Source organism: Spea bombifrons, chromosome 4 (assembly GCF_027358695.1).
Source record: "Spea bombifrons isolate aSpeBom1 chromosome 4, aSpeBom1.2.pri, whole genome shotgun sequence".
NCBI classification, from domain to species: domain Eukaryota; kingdom Metazoa; phylum Chordata; class Amphibia; order Anura; family Pelobatidae; genus Spea; species Spea bombifrons.
Window position 1 is genome coordinate 31239231 of NC_071090.1, and position 21140 is coordinate 31260370.

The following is a 21140-nucleotide window of genomic DNA, read 5'->3' on the forward strand; positions in this document are numbered from 1 at the left end:
AAAGGGAAAGAACAAAGAAAAGGAGAGCGAGAGGATAGAGAAAGACAGGAAATAAAGAGAAGAAAGGGAGAGAGAGAGAAAAGGGTGCATCATTTATGTCAGCCATATACACTAGTAACGTCAATGCACAGAATAAAATAGGAACACGACCCTGCAACGTTAGACATAACCTTCTTGAAATGATCGTTTAAAATGCTGTGAATATTAAGCTTACAGACTGACCCCAAAACTATGCAATGTTGAACGTCAGTCTAGAGAAAACTCATGACAACTATAAAGGTCAGGCCGCCGTTGGCTTGCTGCCTATGCTTCACCATTTTCTGACTACCTGTGAATTCAGGCTTACAAGTGCAGTGTGAGAACGATCAGACACTGAATTAGTAATTTTAAGTATTAGTATATTGTGTATGTGCTAATGGTTTATTGATGAATTGTGTACCTATATGGCGAACTTACTGTAAGTGGAACATATTTGAATAACAGACTCAAGTGTCCTATTTGATGCATGTGGCAAGGGGCTTCTTTGACTTATTTAGTGTAATTGCCCTAGGGAACGAGTAAATACATCATTTTATTGCGGTTCTTTAGCTAGCCCCCCTCCACAGTTCCAGACATCATTTGTACTGCCTACTGTGTATCTCCTACAAGAGTCTCTTAAGGGCCTCTTGCATTGCATTCCTCTGTTATCCGACAGGGTTTTTAGAAAGTCCAGCAATTGACCCTCCAGAGAAACTCCAGCTTCCCCTCTTATCTGTAAATACAGGAGTGCTCTAATTCACTTTTAAAGATCTTGGAAACTTCCAGCCATTTGAAAAAACAGACCAACAAATTAGCTCATTTAGACAAGAGACTGGATCATGTGGGCTTTGATCTATACATGCTGCTGGCAGGGTCAGGTGTCTTGTAACTCCCATCCTAGTAAATGTCTTAGTTTAGGAAGTTGACTTTGCCGCCCTGAGCTGCTTCATGGGGCATTCAGGGTATTTTCCCTGTACTTGGTGCTCATGGCACCGAAAGGCTCTATAGATTGCTACATCTTGAATTGTATCTCAGTTGTTATACACTAACTATAAAACAAAATGTAGCTTTGACCCGATGTTTGGAATCGGCATTTTAGATATATCTTTATGTACTCTTCCATTGAGTCATAACAAAATTGTCATTATAAATCTCCCTTAACATTTAAAAAAAAACCTGCAAAGCAATTAACTTTATGGTAAATTTTGGTATGGCATATCTTGACATTTACAACTTGTTTTCTTTAAACATTTTATTCTAGGCAATGTATAGAAAGACTACAGTTTAAAATAAATGTCTTGGAAACCCTTTAAAGGCTCCAAGCGGCACGGTAACCTTTACGTACAATTTGTACAAAACAATGCGTACAAAAGGCTCACAGTAATTATTCTTGGGGGTTTTAACCGTATAGCATCCCTAGTCTACCCAGGGATTGCTTATAGAATACCCCATATATGCTAGTGTTGCTTAGAATAGATGACATGAAATACGCCAGAGGAGTTCACTACGACTCCAGTCCAATAGGTTGGTATGGGGATGTGAGTTTGGATACCACGCTGCGCGGAGGGCTATAAACACAAGTAGCTTTCTGTTATGGTGGATTATCTTGTCCCTTTTGAAGCCACTAATGTCATCTGAGACTCGCTGTCGGAGTAGTGTCACTGGCCCTAAATAGGAATAGTAAAATTGCTGATACTATATGTGTCTTCCCACTTGAGTATCACAAAGTCTTAAGAGGTCGGATGAAAACCCTTAATCCTGCACCCAATATTACGTGTTATGTTTATCATGTCTCAAGGCTATGCCGTCATTCAGATTACAGGTACTTTGAAAAATTCTCTGCAGCCATTGTCATCCACTTTTTTTTTTGACAAATACATTAGCTCATCGCATTGCCTGTTATGGAAAAGTCCCAACATGAAACTAGTGTGTGCGTGTGTATTTATGTATAAAGGGTGGGGAAAACTATTTGCGTGCCCCTATATCTGTCGTATATCAGAAGCGTTCAGAGGTTAGAATGATTTTGTCCTAGAGGGCCTCCTATAAATGAACGAGACATAGGCATATTTCTTATACATGCATTACTCATCAGACTGAAATCGCATTTCTCCACAACTCATTCACAAAAAAGCAGCAGGGGCCACATTACTCCAGGGATAAGAGTGATGGACTGCGTAGGGCAGGTTGTGGCACTGTACACTTTTTCTATATTTAGGTTGTTGGGAAGTGAAGTTTTTTGGGTTTCAATTGGGTACAATGTGTTTGTTTTTTTACTTTTTTCACATTTTTGACTTTTTTGTTTATTTCCCAACTATTTTTTAATTTTGTATTATTCATCATTGATCATCTCTCTTTTGAATATCGAGTGGTTTTATTGAACGTAATAAAATGTTCGGTTTAGTAGGAGGAGAGGAAAAGGGAAAGGAGAGGGAGATGAGACAAGGGATAAAGGATAGGAGAGAGAAGGAAGAGGCACATGAGGAAAGATAAAAGACATGGAAGAAAAGAGAGAGGAGAGAAAAAAGGGGAGAAGATAGAAAGGAAATGAAAGAGAGAAAAGTGAAAGAACACAGTAAAGAGAGAAAAGAAGAGAGATAAGAGAAAGGAGCTGAGGCAAGAGCAGATGCGGAGATAAGAGCAAAAAGGGAGGAAAGAAGAGAAAGGTGCATCCTTAACTAGCATATACCTACGTCAGAAAAATAACAAATATACCTGCACAACCTGTTTTAGCGCTGACAGTGTCAGTTCCTCTTGGATCTGTACTGACTCAGCCATTGTTCATCTCCTCAGTCTAAAAATCCCTCCCCACAGGTACACTTCAACATTCCTCTCGCTCTTGCACAGCACATCACCTCTCCCACACACACCCTCTCTTCTTGTCCTTATTATTGTTTATTGTTTTATATAGCGCCATCATATTCCTTCCTTCACATGCTTTTCCTGGACATAACAAGGTAAATCTTGAACAGGGGCACCCCCTTTAATTCCGGGACAAGTGGTAATCAGAGTGGACACGGCAGGAAGACAATACATGGACTTACGTTTGGGCACTCAGGCACTGTCTGTGCAATGGTGCTAATACAGCAATTGGTTTGGACTCCTGCTGAGAGGAGACCAAGATGGACTACTCCTTCAGCGGCTCTGAGCACCACCGTCAGTCAGATGCAGTCTGCACAGTGCATGCCAATGACATGTAAACCAGGCTTCTTGCAGTTAGATGCTTTAGCCACTGGAGGGCAGTGTTATTGCATCACTGCTACTAATTGCACTTAGCCATGCAACATCAAAACATGATGTTCTTTGCTGTAATTATACCCCTCCGTGGCATAAATGGTCACAGAAACATGTATCGTAGAAGCTGTAACTGTCTCTTTAAAAAGGGAGAGTAAAAAATGCTTATTAAATGACAAAAAAGCACAGAATATTTGTACAAAGGCTTTGAAATAGAACAGAGCTAATGGTATGAAATTTCCCAGGATTCGAACCATCGTTTATAGAACACAAACCATGCGTGACAGAAATTGTGACGTCCCAAATTCAAATAATACTTTCTTGATGCAATCTTATAACGAATCCGTCTTTTAGATGTATGTTTTCACGTTGGCTGTATATTTATTTTGCGGTTATTGTGACATTATTGCTGTGGCGTTTGTTTATGAAGTAGCGTGATATTTTAAGTTCAGTTTTTCTCTGCTAGTACTGTTTACACAAGTCCACTGTCCTTTTATAAATCAGCGCAAACGCCTGGCCATAAAAGGCTGTTTGAAAAAAAGGTGGGTCTGAAAGAGCATACTTACACTATCTCCATAGATAGGCCTGGGTTTGCTATGTGATTACTGAGTATTCCAATGTGCCCCCCACCATCTTTGCATAGGGGAAAAAGAAGGAAAAATCCACTTATCATTTTTAGTACTATTATTTATTATTAATATTGTATTTTACTTATATAGCGCCAACAATTCATGCAGCGCTTCTTACAGTCCATACATTCAAGGGGTATGACGAAACTAGAATTGACAGACCAAGACAAACCATACATTGGGTAAAGAGGGCCCTGCCTGAAAGCTTACAAAGAAATACTGATACTGTGTCCTGAAGATCACTTCTCTAAGACACCACACCGTCCTCTTATTTGTTTTATGTATGTCATACGTCTGTCACTGGCTATCACCATACATGATGCTTTGACGCATCGTTTTGCTGGCGCCTTGTTCCCGTACTATTATTATTTGCATCCCTTTTAGTAATCTCGATTTATTGTCTTTCTGTTACAAAAAAAACCCTATTTTATCTGCCAGCCCAAAGAAAAAGATTTCTAATCAAGGCATCTTGTCCTTTTGTTTGCTGTTCTATTTTCTTCACGGACAACAAAAAAGGATATTAATATTCTAAATGCAGAGACAATCTAGTTGGTGTCGGGTTTGGAACCAGAGGATTTCGGTCAACTTATGATGTGGAAATCTCTCTATCCCTCTTTCCTTTCCTGATGTCCTTTTTCCTGGAAGGTCAAAATGTTTGATGTTCATCATATCTAAATGTCACAAAATGTGTATATAAACACCATACTATGTGTTCATAAATGAAATGCTTAATTCTTGATATTTGGGTGCACAGCCACGTTTGTTATCCGCATGTTTAATAATGTCCGATTGCACCTGTTCTGATATACTGCTAGAAACTGAGGTTCAAAATCATCATGTGTGTTTTTTTTTCAAAATTTCTTACAGATAGCATGTTTGCTGAGACCATGCTGCCTGGCCGCCTCACCAGTCCTCGCCTGAGCACATGCTTACCCCAAACCAGCCATGATTCTGCCAACTTCAACAACAATGAACTGGAGAATAACCAGGTGGTAGCCAAAATCGCCAACTTGAACTTGGGTCGCCGGTCATCTCAGACAGATAACCACACCATCCCTTGTTGCCCAAACAGACGGCAGCGTGCACAGGGTATGCCCACATTACTAGACATGGAAATGCATTTTCATACCACTAGAGGCTCAGACATCACCCTGTCCCCAGACCGATCAGTGGCATATACCAACTGGCAAGAGAGCAACAGGACTATAGTGTTCACAGAAAGACCAGTGCACATTGGCGAGACTTTGTTTCTGGAGACAGGCCAATTGCCACTCCCTTACTACGGCTCCCTGTCTTTTGGCATAACCTCTTGTGATCCAGGTACATTACGGACCTATGAACTCCCGTCCAACCCCGAGTACCTTTTGGACAGAAAGGAGTATTGGGTGGTTCAACAGGGTTTGCTTACCCTTAGTTATGGAGATATCCATAGCTTTTCATTTCTGCCTAATGGTGAGATTCATCACGGCATCAATGGTAACAGCAGGGGGATGCTAATGTGTGTGGACTCGTCCCAGCCACTTTGGGTGTTTTTCACCATCCACGGGATTGTCAATCAACTGAGACTTATGGGTAGGTTGAATTTAATCTTATTCATACAATTAAATTACTGTAATAGGTAAAATTATATATATATATATATATATTTTAATTTGTACATTCATACGCCACCAATAGAGACCAAGAACATATTAGTGGCCTTCAACTATACAGTACTTATAGGGTTATAGATGGTTGTGGGCTCCAACTATGGCTGTCAAATTTTTAGATGGACAAACCAAGTGCTTGTTGGAGACTCACATTCACTATGTTTCTGCTGATGATTTAGGAAGTTTAGGTAATTTAAATTGTTTCTGATGCTTACCGGAGAAAACTCAAAAGGTAACATTACTTGGGTGTGCGCTCTGCCGTGATCCATTTGGTACCTATTAATTACTTGGACAGAACCCCATTGTACTAAATTATGCAATGAAGGCATTAGTTCATGCACTCTATAAATGCAGTATATATTGTCAAAGTCCTGCAAACCCCTTGTTTCTTTCTTGCCCATTCTTAAACGAATTGCTTTACATTATTATTTGATAGAGAGAAATTACTTCAGGGATAACCTTTACATGGTGAAAAACACTAAAGTTCAGCAAAAGATCATGAGGAATTATTTGTCTAGCGTTTTAATGGATTTGTAAAAAAAAATCTACAGTATGCTATCTGCCACCAGGCATGCATTTGGAAAGCCCTGAAATATAGGTTATTTAGAACAGATTTCTTTTTTCAACCATGTTTTCTGTGTGTTTAGTGTTTTGATGAGAAAATTCTTCCCGCCATATACATTAATGTTAAATCTAAAAAGTATAAATCAGCTTTAATTAGATCACATATGTTACCGTGCTTTCCTGTGAGAAGCATGTTGTCATTGAATAGGAACGGCAATTGTGGTTTTTAGCTTTTGTTCCTGTGAAAAATGTCTGGAGTCCAAATGTGTTTCCCAAGACCTTCACATAGATTATGTGCCCTGCGTCTGTACGAGTGTCTCGAGTCTGGGGAAATCTTTGTCTGTGTGGGATGTGATCTGCTCCTGGCAGCCACTGGGCCGCGTGTGTGGGAACAAACACTGTTGCGGGTTGTGAAAATGCTAGTGTAGCCACTGCTTGTCTGTGAATGTCCATCAAGAATAGCTGCTGTGGGGTCATCTCCCACCACACACATCCTGTTAATGGGAATTGCTTTCCAACAGATGTTTCCCAAAATACTCAACAAATCGCAAGAGACAAGTAGCCATGGCTCCCCATGGGTGTACTTTCTGACTCCTAACAGTACCGGATTGTCTTGCAGATTTGTTTGTCTGTCTGGCTCCTAACTTCTACTCAACTCTGTCCCATCCAGCCCCGCTTTGGATAGGTAAACCCCAATCAGTTCGCTTTCTGGCTGCTGGGAGAACTACAACCTCCATTGTGGTTATAGTCAGCCATTGGCTAGATAAGCATTATGGAAGTAGAAGTTATAGTAGTGGAGTTACCTGTGAGCTTTTCCAAGTTAGACTTGATAAATAAATATGATGTACAGAAATGCTATGTTTTTACATAGTTTTTTTGTTATACATCCTGTTTAATTTGTATACAAAAAGGGCTTAAAACACTATATGTATTTGTCAGCTGCAGTATTGCCAATATCAAGACACAAAGCATCTGTATTGGTTCTGTAGTGTTCGAGCTAACATTGCCTGTAAGTTTTCATAGCTAATTATTTGTTATAATTGATAAAATAATGTCCCTCCTCCAAGAATAAGAAATTATTCTTCATTTGCCAGAACAGAACTGATATAAACCTAGGCGTTAACAGGGCCACAGGTATAATCATAGAAGCATAAAGGGCAACCTGTTCTTCTGTTCTGCATTTATATTTTCTTTTAACATAAAGTTATAATTTTACATAAATTTACTTACATAAATTATTTATTTATGCATATATTATTTGTTATACATAAAGGTGGTTTTTGATTGGGTAAATAGATAATTGGTCTAATGTTAACCCACTCAATATCCCTACATTCCTCAAAATAAAAGTAAGAAATAAAAGAATTATAATATTTGGACATTATGTGGCAGCTCCTTATTAACCCCTTGGGTTAATAACATGTTTCCCTTTTTTTTTCTCCCCCAGGCATCGTACAATCTAGTGTTCTTTCCCCGTCTGGTTCACCAAGTGGTTCCCAGTATGACAGTGATTCAGATATGGCCTTCAGTGTAAACCGATCATCTTCAGCCTCTGAGTCTTCCCTTGGTAAGTTAAAGGCACTGGAATTAACAAATACTGACAACAAATGACTGTTTATGCCGTGGATATAATAAGTTCAATAAGAAAGACATAATGAGGCTTAAATATTGCTTGCCTTCCAACATCTTTTGTCCATTCTAATCTATAAGCTTTATTTTGGTATATAGTTGTTATACAATTTCAAATTAGACTTCACTGTCCTTTTCAAGGACTTCTCTGCACAGGTGCTCTCCTATATAAAAAGTGATATGTCCTCGATTCTTGCTTCTTTTATCTACAGTGGCTGTCTAAAGCTGCACTTCCACTCAAAGTTTTAGTTGGGAGTCATTTTACCTTTGCATTGTGTGGCAAACGATGCATAGACCTTTAGTTCTCACTCATCATACTAAAGTTGCCACGATGTATCTACCTAAACAAAAGGGCAGTATTAAGTATTATCATAAATTGGAGGAATTAAGGTGAGATCCATTTTAGTTTTCATGTGGCTTAAGCATTAAGAAGAGACATCTCAGGTTGTGATCTTGAAGAACACCCTTGAGTAGCACCTCAACTCTTCATAAGCACGAATTATTAAAAATACTGAGCTTTACTTTATATGAAATATCAACTGTTTTGTTTAACTCTGGGTTTGTATTTTTTGTTTTTAGTGACGGCTCCCAGCTCCCCTATGAGTCCTCCCATGTCTCCATTGTTTGTTCCACCGGAACCCCAGGGAAACAAAGATGGAGAGTGCGCCGTGTGTTTCGACAATGAAGTGGAAACAGTGATTTATACCTGTGGACACATGTGCCTCTGCAGCAGCTGCGGGATGAAGCTAAAAAGGCAGGTCAATGCCTGCTGTCCTATTTGCCGGAGGGTCATAAAAGATGTCATTAAAACCTACCGTCCTTAAACATGGAAATTCGGGTTCACGGGGATATTTTTATGCTGACTTCTACTTAAAGAAAATGTTTTAAATCAGGGATTTTCCCTTCATCCGTGCTTTATATTTCCGCTTTGGAATAAGCCTAAGGATATGACAGACACGGCACCGTATACGTATCCCTATGTCTTCGCACTAGCGCAGTGTGCTTCATCAGTCAATGGCCAGTTGAAAAAGAACTAAAAAATGTCTGCGGTTCAGGCTCACAAGGTGTATTTGCTGAATTCAACAGCTGACCAACAAAACCGTTTCAGAGGTGCCTTTACTCAGGGGTACAATTAGATCAAAATAATTAACCATACTCCATTTAAGAAAATCTTTTGATGCCAGTACAAGCCAAATCAAAATATAGTAGTGCCTTTGCGTTTTATAGAACAGGCACACCGTATTTAGTATCATGCATACTCAAAACAGCCCTAACCCCATGTAACCGATTATTTGTAGATCAGAGTAACCTAACTCCAACTAGTTACTTTCTAAGATTTACGCATGAAAGCCTGCCTTTGTAATCCATATTATATATTATATTAAATTAAAGCACACAATTCTGAACCCCAAATACAAAATTTACTTTAAAATAGCAGGTTAAAGAAGTGAAATAATAGAAAGTCATGGTCATGCATTTAATTCTCTCTACCTATAGCATTCTAGTATTTGGGATCCATGTGAATAAAGAGTATTTTTGTAAAGGTGCTCGATGCTTAAAATGGGTATGGCAGTAACATCAAATGCTCTGGATAAAACAAAAAGAATTGTTTGAACAGAAGAATGGCTCTACTTGCAACTTCCTACTCTAGGAAAAGCATATTTGGATGTTTGGATCCATCTGGTCATTTCTGTAACTGTTTCAAAATCATTATGTTTGTCCTAAGTGTGTAAAGGAAGTTGAAAGGATTGCCATTCCAATTTTGGTCTTACCCTATACATCTGAATTCTACTCGACCTGATCTTGCATATATCCTGTGGTGCCTTGTTTTGGTCAACTGGAAACGAGAATAAATGGCGAGCATGGACTGGGTATCTGCTGGACATCAGTTTTGCTGCTCATTGACCTTCATTGCGCTGATTCAGTTCAAGATAATGGAGAGTATCTAATCAGTTCTCCATAGTTACTAGCCAATACTGAATAAGGTTATTTTGTACATTATACTTTATGTCTTTGTTGTGCTACTTACAGTGTACTGAGAACATTGAACTTTTATATGTCCACTGCTTCTTGTCATCCCACCGAGCACAATGGTTATCATCCTAAACCATCGACAACACCAACTGTTACTCTGTATCTTGAGTATTTTTTTGTGCTTTTTAAGTGTTATTTAGAAATCAGTGGATATTTATAATAGTGTTGCTCACTTAGTTAATTATCTTGTGCCTACTTTCTGCCTTGGGGTCCAGTTAGACCATTATATGATAACTAGGATGGGTATGAATTGTGGTGATATTTCTGGCTCATTCTCACACATACTCACTGCACACTATACAAATGACACCTTATTATCTAGCCTAATGGATCCTCTGCCATGCCACCGACCGGTTATTATCTTGCAGCCGTGGGAGTCATAGAATCGTAGATTTATCTTAAGAGAATGCTAGTCCAGGAATGGAATGGACTGCACTTCATACGCTGTATTACCATCTCTGTTTCTACAACAATAAAACTCAAGATGAAATGCAGGAGTCAGAAAACCTAGGTTACAAGTTAAACAAAAGAAACAGAACCGGATGCCTGCATGCTTCTCACGGATCCATGAGACTAAACCTATAAGTAGATCCACCTTTGCCCTTTGGTAAGGCTGAAACTAGTGCCTCTAAATGTAAGCACATAGCTTTGTGGATAATGTATATTATATTACCCACAGATATAGCACACCTTATATTACCATTGTTTCTGAGCAAACAACTTGATTGTTTGACATGGTCATCGAAGAAGGCTGTCACAAAATGTACTTCCTTTGGTTTTGGGCCCCTCTTTTTTCCAGTGTAATATTTTGTTTTAGCAGCTTACTGATAAAAAACAGTTACCTAGTGATATAATAGAAAAAGTATCAGAAAACCTTTTTTCAGTAAAAGTAGTGGAGTATGTGGTACAAGTAGCGTGTAAGACACACGTGTTCATTTTATTGAACGAGCGTGCGCTGTGGTAGATAATCAGTGGTTTGTTCTTGACTGTATTAGGTGTGTTGTATTGTGGTTTCCTTTTTCTGTTTTAAGGTCACATTGTGATTAGTTTGTAAAAACTGCATTTTCAGAATGGATGTTCATTCCAGTCCTAGGTGAAGCAAGCGGGCGCATAGATCTGGAGTAATTCTACTCTTCTATAAGAGACCTGCTTGTTTCACAGATGGTGCGGTAAGTGTAGGTAGAAAGAATTGGAGATTATGTAAGTGACTTGGAAAGGCCCATGTCTTAAAAGAGATCAATTTCAGAGGCTCAGTTATCTACTAATGTTGCTGCAATGATAGTCTTCAATTACTAACAGACACATTCTATCTCCATGAACATTTAATTCTTCATTATTCCTTTGATAAATAAAAACATAACCAAGAGTCAAGATCATTTCGTCAGGTGCTTTAAAAACCCCAACTACCAACTTGAATCAACTCTACTTTTTGTAAACACGTTTCCGTGCGTTACTTAGTCCACTTCATTTGAGTGCTAGTCTAATCAGCCTTCTCTGTAATCTATATGGCCAGTGAGTTTACTTTAGTTGATGGGTTGCTAATTTTAAAACAACTCAGTTGAGTAACAACTCCAAATTTAGACAATATAGACTATAGTATCCCATCTTATCCTAACATGCTTAAACACAATATGGGGAGACAATCTACGATATTTTAAAGCACCTTACAACCCATCTAAATGAATGGGTACAACTTGTCTTCCAATACTTGCAAAGTCAGCAGGGCCTTCCTTGAATGTTCTGATACCATAACATTGATTTCCGATAAAGCCACATATCCACTGTTAATTGTCCATTTCTGAGACACACCGTTATTGTTGGCGTTCCATCCCATCATCAGATAGAAGTAATGACCTAACGGAAAGCAATCACCAGAAGATAATTCCCTTAATTTATTTTTTCCTCCCGAGTGTGTTAGCTTCCTGGGAAAATTACAGATGAACGTGTCAAAATGTTTTGGAAACTGAATTTTGGCTAGTAGGTTCCTACTGAATTTTAATCCTAAAGTCCTATGTATATAGTCGGAATCATTACGGCCTGAAAATATGTTACATTTCTATTTTTCACGAACTTTAGAGGAAAAAAGAAAATATTAAACGCTTAAAACGTATTTCTTGACTTTTCCAAGTCCACTCACCACAAAAACATTGACATTTGCGAAACCAAAATTTCATCCCACAGAGTGCCCCGGCTGTTGCACTAAGTGAACAAACTCCTGCACTGGCGCTCAAACCGTGTATGACATGAATCATCTGTTTATTATATCTCCCCTTTTCACAGCTACATCGTATTTGTGCATATTACACTGGTATTTTACATTCTTACTACACATTCATAAATCTGGATAAAAAAGGTTTATTATATTAGCTCTTGTGCATAGGATATCTCCAGGCATTCTAGAAGGCCCACCATGTGCTCATGGTTAGAGATCCTGGAGACATTATAGTTAATAACATCCAGCAAATGAGTCCTCATAATGTTAACAATCAAATCCAAAAAAAAACCAGGTACTATATTTTTACTCAATGTTTTATACTCCTTTCAAGGGTAGTCCAAATGCAGTTCCTCAAGGTCGTGCCTCTGATTTTGTGGTTATATTAAAACAATACCGTCCAAATCTTTAGCAGTAATCAATCTGTTCTTGAACTGTACCCCACCCTCCAGAAGACAATCATTGTACAATTACCGTGTATTTTTTTGTAACTTTGAAACTTTTAATGGAAATATAAATATTTTGCATAGAAATTGTCTGTGCCTTAATAAGGGTGTTGTGCACTTTTTTTTATATTCAAATGCAAAAAAATTATAAAAAAAAAAATTCACATTCATGTTAGTTTTTAAAAAAAATTACCACAGGTAATTGCTTTCTTTGTTATATCTGAGTGAGAATTGCGTATTTCACTGTATTATTTTTCCAAACCATTATCTTCCCTTGATTTGTTTTGGAAAATATATATATATATATACTGTTGAATTATGGTTTATGACTGTGATGCCTGTAATACAACTGTAAGCTTATATATATATAGTATGTATAAAAGAATTATATTGATTGTTTGTTTTGCACCTCCCAGTTTGTGTTTTTCATTGTACATTTTTATCTGTTATGCATCCATAGCATTATTTCTGTTCGAAAATAAAAACGTCCTGATTCAAAAAGCCACTGTTTTTTGTATTATATTGCATTTCATACACATTAACTGGTCAAATATTTAGGTAATTGTAAAAATGTTACCTATGCAGATCTCCACCTGCTTTTATAGCCGTAATGATATTCCCTCACCTTCTAAAGCAGCAAGGACATCCTAGGTTGGATCACAGGAGATGAATAATTGATGGGGATGAATAATTGTTAAAAATAAGGTCAAGATGGATGCAAGAACACGCAGAGAGAGGCTTATTTTTCCAGCGGAAGCAGCAAGAATTGTCAGAGAAAGGTGTGAGGATACAAAGTAACAGGGTGGCTACCCTGCGCTTGCAAAACACTGTAAAGAGGCAACATTATATAAAGAAGAATTGTTAGGAAACTGCGTTTCTCTCACCCCTACCACTGCCCCGTACATATCACGTTACCAGCACTGGCCTGAGGTATACCCACGCCTTACCAACCCCAAACCCAACTACCCCTATTCCAGGGGTGTCCAAGTTTTTTCTGCAGTGGGCCACTTCATCAGAATTGTATACGCGCGCGGGCTGCACTCATTTTTCACTGTGAGAAAATACGGCCTTTAATAAGATATGCAGATTAAAATAAAGTAAATGACACAAATCCTTTACTTTTTCTCTCAGTGATTTCTGGGCCTAGAAAGTAAAAATGAAATAGTTCTATTTAATCTAGGGATGCACCAAAATGAAAATTCTGGACCAAAATCGAAAATTCAGGGTTCACTTATCGAAATCAAAAATGACCACCCCACCTTTAAAAATAATAAAAAAATCCCACACTTTTAATAAAAGCAAGTAACACACCAAAATTGTACAAAGTTTTTTTAACAATGTTATATATATTATGATTGTTAACAGCAATCTCACACATACCCAGATTCCAGCATGTACTGGTTGGCTGGGCATGATAGGTGATTGCTGTCAACAATCATATATAAATTAATTGTTATTGTATTTTTTGTCCAATTTTGGTGTGCTAACCACACTTTTATTAAAAGTAAGTAACACACAATTGGACAAAAAAACAATGACTTGGCATGGTAGGAGTGTGATTGCTAACAGCAATCACACTCCTGTCATACCCAGGCAACCAGTAAATGCTGGAACCTAGGCTGTTAGCAATCACACTCCTCATTCCAAGTCAGCCAGTACATGCTGAAACCCGGCTAGCTGCCCCCCTTGTGTATTGATGCAGTATGGGGTCTGCACATCACTTACAGCCACCCTGTACCATGCCCCCCCACCTACACATTCATGCTATCACACACACACACACTCATTCATTCCCTCAATCACGCATACTCATTCAAACAGTCTTCCCCACCCCCTTACCTGCACTGCAGCTCACTCGATGCCACTCACAGACTCCAGCGGGGGGCGCGGCCTCCCTTTGCATTCTCTTGTACTGCACAGAGGAAGCAGGACTGAGCAGAGTCATGTGATGTCCTTTAAGGCCTGCATTATTAGAAAATGCCGCAAGCCTTATATATGCTTATAGATTATTGAACAACTTAAGTTCTTATTCAATTTAAGAATAAGAAAAGACTACAAGCAATTTGAGGATTTTTAAAGTAAATATTAGATATACTGTAGCTAGATAGATGATAGTAGTATGCAGTTGGTACCCCCTTTGCTACAACAGCTTCCACTCTTCTGGATGGCTTTGGGTTTTGTTTTTGTCATACAGATGACAGGAAAAAATTAATGAGTGAAGAGAGAAAGAAGGAACTTGCACTGATGCATGTGGGAATTTGTGCCCATTAATCGAGTAGACCATTTGTGAGGTCTGACAGTGATGTTGGATGAGAAGGCCTGGCTCACAATCTCTGTTCCAGTTCATCCCAAAAGGGTTCGATGGGGTCAGGGCTCTATGCGGGCTAGTGAAGTTCTTCCACACCAAACTCATCCAACCATTTTAAAAAAAGAAGGCCCTGTCTAGTTGTCCACGGAGAAGTAAACAAAGAAAGAGGACTCTTTGGAGCAGCGGACAAAGAAAGAAGACAGAAGAACGAGAAGATACAAGACAAGGTAATGAGATGGACGCAGAAGCTGAAAGTGGATGATATCAGTGAGACGTCTTTAAAGTTCTGATTGAACTATAAAGTATGCAGGGCTCCTCAGCCCTTTTCACAGATAAATATGCCAGGGATAGCTCTTTATAATGCATAGCAAATTCAGGAAGTTGAAACTATTCATTCCAGTAATATAAACAAAAGTGATGCCGATGTAAAAAAAATTTTGTATACCAGAAATACTTCATTTGCTCAGTACATGTCCAAGACTAGACTGCCACCTACTGGTAACAAACCGAATAAATCCGTAGCTTTTGCATACATAGACAGACATGTAGGTCTACATATGTGAATTGTCACCAATGTTCCTATGAATTAGCTGTAACATGTCAATAAACCAGAGACTTGAACTTAGAAAAAAAAAACATTTTATTAACTTGGAAAAGAGTTTTGTCAGGTTACATTAGACAGAACACTATGGAAGCATCTTGAAACTGAATCATTTACAACTTTGATATTTTTAAGTTTTTGCAAACGCAACATTATTGACATTGGTATTGTCAATCACTGTGGAAAACCATGATGGCTTATCTTCATTACCATCTTCAAGAGATGATGTTATAGTGTGAGAAGGCACAATGATGGATATGAAAAAACTGAGAGACCAGCCAATTCCAAACAAATTGAGTTCAGGAAAAGAAAAGGGTTTCAAAAAAGGCACCTTCATCAATAATTACTATCAGGAAGACTAATATGGCTTGTAGGCCAACTTCATCACTATTATCTATCTGGAATTACAGGTAGAACCACATCGCCCTGGCCTGCTTTCATAATTCCTCACCGAGAGCAGACATGTGGAATACCGTAGGTGAATATGGAGGTGGTATTGCCATTCGCAGGCTATCTTTATCATTAAAAGAAGTCTACTTTTTTTATTATATGTTTTTACAGTATTTGGGACACAGAGAAAGCAACTGGTAGCATGCAACAGCAGGGCACATGGCCTTCGTGATAAGCGACACAATAGACTATATAATACTGCAGAATACCATAGAGTACACTGGAAAAGGTGTAATGTGCGTGTGTTTTGCTTTGTTGATGTTTAAATTAAACATCTGTCCAAATTACTCGAACAACAAGAGAAGGAATTGAAACGTGGATATGACTGGCCCCCTAAAGCACAAAAAATACCTGCATTTGCAGAGCACTGCTCCATTGATACATGCATTAAATACTTTGGTGAGGAATATTTTCTTTTTAAAATATATTCTTCCCACTATATAGCATATATAACCAAAAACATCACATTATATAGCACATCAGAAGCAAATGTCAAGTGCATATTGACCAGGTAACACAACCATATCTGTTCGCCTTTGTTGAACTTACATGCAGACGTAGCATCAATACAACAGCCTGGTTTGTGGTTGGACTACAGATCTTGCAATACTCAACAAGTTATTGGTAAGGTTTCCAAAAATAAAATGCCTTCAAGTAACAAAAAAAACAACCAAAAAACATATATTTAGCTGCTAAGTTATTTAAGTATACTAAGTTGTTGCAATTTGAGAGTGAATGGGAGTTTGACTAATAGTAGGTCATCTCACCTCCTCCTGAAAGCATGCCTAAAATCTAGTTCAATTGTTGTTGACTTGGCTGTTTAACCCACCTCATATGGCTTGGCTTCAGCAACTTGACCTTTTTTATCTGGAGAGGAGGTTTATTTATATGCATTTTCTATTCACTTTACCCGGTTTGTCAATATTAAAGAATACATAAACATCTTAGTAGGACCTGCCCGTTGCTAACCATAGTAATGGTTTCTGATTTGTGGTAATGCAGTTTTTTTACTCACCTAAATTGTGCTAGTTACATTATTGTCGGTTAACTCAATAAATATCCCAGTTTAAAGTTGCTTTAGGCATTTCAGATAGCATTTCATGGGCTAAGTGGTACTAAAGAGGCAAATGCTTTAGATTTGTTTCCCTCAACTTCGGCTTCAGTGTATGGACAAGTCTGAAGCAGCATTTACATGGGAATTACTGCTGGGACAATAACCTTACAGAGCCATCATATTGTCATCGGTTCGGTAAGTTGTACCCGATCAGGGCTAGAACGCAGTTGCCTAATGGAAAAAGTTACATAGTTCCTTAGAAAATGTAATCAAGTGTAATTTTGTTTCATTTCTCTTTAAACAAAAACCCACTATTGTAACGCTTAAAGGTTTTCAAAAATCCAGTCTGTAGTGTCAAGCAAGTAGGTAGGGACACTGAAATAGTCATCCACGTAGAACTGATGTACACCCTATAAAACAGCAACATTATACTTTCACTTTGTCTGACCGTTCTTTAACATTGGAATACATCTTTCATTTTTAGTCGAAATTATATTTAAACCCCATGAGAACAAAAACATATGTACACAATCACTCAAATATTGCAAAAGCAACATTTATCAAAGGTACAACAAAAGTCTGAATGATGACCAGCGTCTCCACATTTGGACTGAGATGGATCTCAGGCCACAGACTCTCTTGAAGTTCTAGAGAACCAGCTCACATTTAAAAAAAGGTTTTCGCGTAAACATTTCTAAAGAAATAAAATTGCAATTTTCTGAAAAAGAAAAAGACTCTAGTTCTAAGTGTAAGACTATTTTATATAACCTCAAATTCTATGCATTAGGAAGTGCAACCTATTTGCTTTGTAGTGCAGGTCCTGTCCACTTACAAATCCTTCTCTTGTTATTCTAAAAATGAAAGAAAAAAAACAAACTGCTAAAATAAAAGTAAAAAAATGGAATGTATAAAAGCAGACTTTATGTAAAACTATAAATAAAACTGCCATTTAAATACACAAGAAAATAGGAGACTATTGATTTTTGTAAACTAAAAAAAGGAACCATTATGGCTTTTTTGTTAGATAATTGGAAGGTATCCAGCCCTCCCAAATTGGACCACCGCTGAGGACCTTACAGAACCACCATCCACTTGAACTCTTTTCTTGCACCTCAAACACTGTCCCTTCCTTGAAGCTGTTGGCATCCTCATCACCATCATAATCAGCCACGGCAATGTAATGGGTTTCTTTGAGAATATCAGATGGGGGCATGTAAGGAGCAGATCTCTCTTTATGTTCTGCTTTGTCCATCAGTCTCGGTGCTTGGGTCTTTGGAACAAAGCTATTTTTTACTTTGGTGTCCTCAATGCTTGATGAAGGAAGGAACGGTTTAGCTTTTGGTGGGAACAGTATTGGCCTGTTGGCCATTGGTGCAGCTGCAAAATCAGAAGGTTGTTTCCCCTCGCACTGGTCACCTGATGCAGAGACTTTTTTAGGAGGAGGGGGCCTTCTTGGAGGGACAACAGGCCTCTGTAGGGGCTCTCTTGCAGGTGCTGTAACATGCTTTGATTCAGTACCTGCAGTCCTTACAGGTACTGGCAGTGCTTTGGAAGGAGGCTCCCTAAAATAATCATTTTCTTGTTTCAGTGGAGGCTTGATGTCTGGTCTGTCCTGGGGTCTGCCAGCAGACCCTGTATTAGGTGCAGTGTACAGTGCATTATCGCTGATCCCACTACCTGCAACCGAATCCTGCTCAGTTGATTTATCTACAGACTTTGCAGCTGGCTTAAGTCTGCTTCTTAGATTAGAAATATCAACTTTATCTTCTGCTGGTGGTTCAGTCTTTGCAGCAGGCATTGGTTTGGGCCTCACTTGCGGCTTGGCCTTCAGGAAAGGGTTTGGAGCTGTCAGTTCTGGCTTTTCTGCAGGAAGCTCAGTTCTTGGTTTGTTGGCGACAGGCTTGAGCATAGGTTTCTTGAGCTCTTTAGAAGACACTTTATGACCACATTCAAGGCCCATTTCATTTTTCAGCTGGAACATTTTGCTTTTATCATTTCTAAGTTCAGGTTTCTTAGACTCCTTAGGTGGAATTGGTTTCTGAAGACTAGGAGGCATCATGGCACCAGGTGGTTTTGGGGGAGGAGCCCTTAGCTGTGGAATACTTGGCCTCTCAGAAGTATCTTCTGTTTTCAGCATGGATTCTCTTCTTGGTGGTAGACTTGGCTTCTCCTCCTCATCAGCATGAGCTGCTTCATCATACACATTATTCACACTTTGTTCTCGTGCATCTGTTATAGTACTTTTACCCCCTTGATCTTTGCTCTTCCAGTCCTTGGACCACTTGGCCCCAGAATCCATTCCATTTTGAGGGGGTTCTGGCAGAGGCCTACAGGGACCAGAGGCTTCTTCAAAAGAGCTGTTGTCACTTGCATCTCCCAAGCATAACTGGGCTATTTCACTAGGTAAAGGAGCCAAAAAGTTTGGCCTTGAAGCATTGCTTGTTTTTTTATATTTGTCAATAAAGGTGGCAGGGGCCCAGCCCTCTTTATCATCAATCTGAATATACCACCATCCGCTATGGTTCTTCTCAATCACCTAGTATAGAAAAACAAAGTAAATATACATTTTTCATAAGTAGTTTATGGTATAGAGGGGACAGAGAACACCTAGTTTGAAATGGGACATGTATCCAATACATTGATATCTTCTAAAAATAAACGGTAATGACAATATTTGCTGAGAATAGACATGCAGGACTAACTGTACTTATAAGTACTCTACCTTTGATATGCTTAAAAGCATACCCATCAGGGACAGTTTTTATTATCAGTAGTTAAATTATAGTATTAGAAATAGTAACCAGGGAAGAGGAATGTGTTTATATACTAGGGCTGCAACAACTAATCGATAAAATCGATAATAATCGATAATGAAAATCATTGCCAACAAATTTCATTATCGATTAGTTGATTCAATTTTATCGAATATAATATGAGGATTCTGAAATGCTCTGAAAAATACCCTTCATCTTATAATCCGACCTTAAATAGAGGTTGGATAATAACACTAAGATCCAGATCCCCCGCAGCACTGCAGGGGCCCCGGATGCTCCTCTCTGGCAGCCGGTGGGCATCTGTGCGATGCGTGCAGACAACCTCCGCTACTGCCGACACTTCCACTGGGGCTTCTATGATGGAGCACCTGCGTCACATGACCTTCCGGTGCTCATTTATAGAAGCTCCAGCGAAAGTGCCGGCCAGCAGCAGAGGTTTATCTACGCGCATCGCGCAGGCTTTCACCGGCTGCCTCTACTAGACACCAAGGAGTATGGAGCATGGGGGGTAAATCTGGGGGGGGGGCAGAGTGGCATATCAGGGGCACAGTGGCATATAGGTGGTAGAAAGCATATTTGGGGGTGCAGAGTGGCATATTTGGGGGTGCATAGGAATATCTGGGGTATAAGGCATATCAGAGAGCACTATGGCATATAGGGGGTACAAGGAATATAGGGGATATAAGCCATATCTGGGAGGCAGTGTGGCAAGCCTGGGCTCAGCTGTCTATAACTGGGGGGGCAGGTTGTGAAATAAAACCAAGAAATGCATTTTTCTCAAAGTTTTTTTATTCTGCTGTTTGTTTTAAACATCCAGTTATTTTAAATAAATGAAAATTTTACATTTTTTTTTTTATATGATTAATCGAAAATAATAGTTAGTTGCAGCCCTATTATATACACCGTGTTGAGTTCAACACAGACAACTGCAAAGCAAGACATTCATTTCTACAACAGATCGACAACAGGGCTCACAGAAAGACTTCTCACCTCAACTTTAAGTCCAGCTTGGAAGCTGATACCATCAGGGATGATTGTCTGGAAATCTGCAATAGTATAGTATTCTTCTTCAACATGTGGGGGAGTGGGTGGTTTTGGGAGATTCACACCTCGGGGCTGAAATGTGAGAAAGAATAAGGCATAAATCAGTAAAATGAAAAGGTTAATGTTAATGAAGATTAAACAAGAAGAACAGACCATGCTCCATAACAAAGGAAGGAAGCATGTCAGCGTCTACAAAGCAAGGGAGTAATGGATCAGGCTCACCACATAATACGTACTATAGTAAGATCTCGGCGAGGTGGAGGTCTCTGTCTCATTGTAGGAGATTCTGGGAATTATAAACAAACAATAAATGTACAACAAAGCTCAACACAGATTAGTACACAATCCTTCGGTGTCAGACTAAGCTGTAACATCAAATCATTTGTTTTCAGAGCACCAAAAAAAGGGAATTACATCTCTGTGTACCGGAAATTATGCTAATAAATGTGTTTTTGAAAACAAATGGTAAGGACTACTGTGAATAAGTGAAATTAAAT

General features: G+C 38.8%; 2 protein-coding genes across 3 annotated transcripts in view; one reads left to right on the plus strand and one right to left on the minus strand.

Moving 5' to 3' along the window:
* Positions 1-8600, plus strand: part of NEURL1B (neuralized E3 ubiquitin protein ligase 1B) — a 37842-nt gene extending 29242 nt beyond the window's left edge. The window contains exons 3-5 of one of the 2 annotated variants that reach the window (XM_053464707.1): positions 4746-5450; positions 7539-7658; positions 8300-8600. In XM_053464707.1, the coding sequence (XP_053320682.1) occupies positions 4746-5450; positions 7539-7658; positions 8300-8544 (1070 nt within the window). In that variant the 3' untranslated portion in view covers positions 8545-8600. The remainder of the gene's footprint in view (positions 1-4745; positions 5451-7538; positions 7659-8299) is intronic. The other variant, XM_053464708.1, reaches the window with a different exon arrangement.
* Positions 8601-17726: 9126 nt separating this feature from the next.
* The window catches only part of SH3PXD2B (SH3 and PX domains 2B), a 66675-nt gene continuing 63261 nt past the window's right edge, over positions 17727-21140 (minus strand). Inside the window, exons 11-13 of the mRNA XM_053464706.1 lie at positions 20880-20929; positions 20590-20715; positions 17727-19361 (exon numbers count right to left, since the gene is read on the minus strand). Coding sequence (XP_053320681.1) covers positions 17832-19361; positions 20590-20715; positions 20880-20929 — 1706 coding nt within the window. The 3' untranslated portion in view covers positions 17727-17831. The remainder of the gene's footprint in view (positions 19362-20589; positions 20716-20879; positions 20930-21140) is intronic.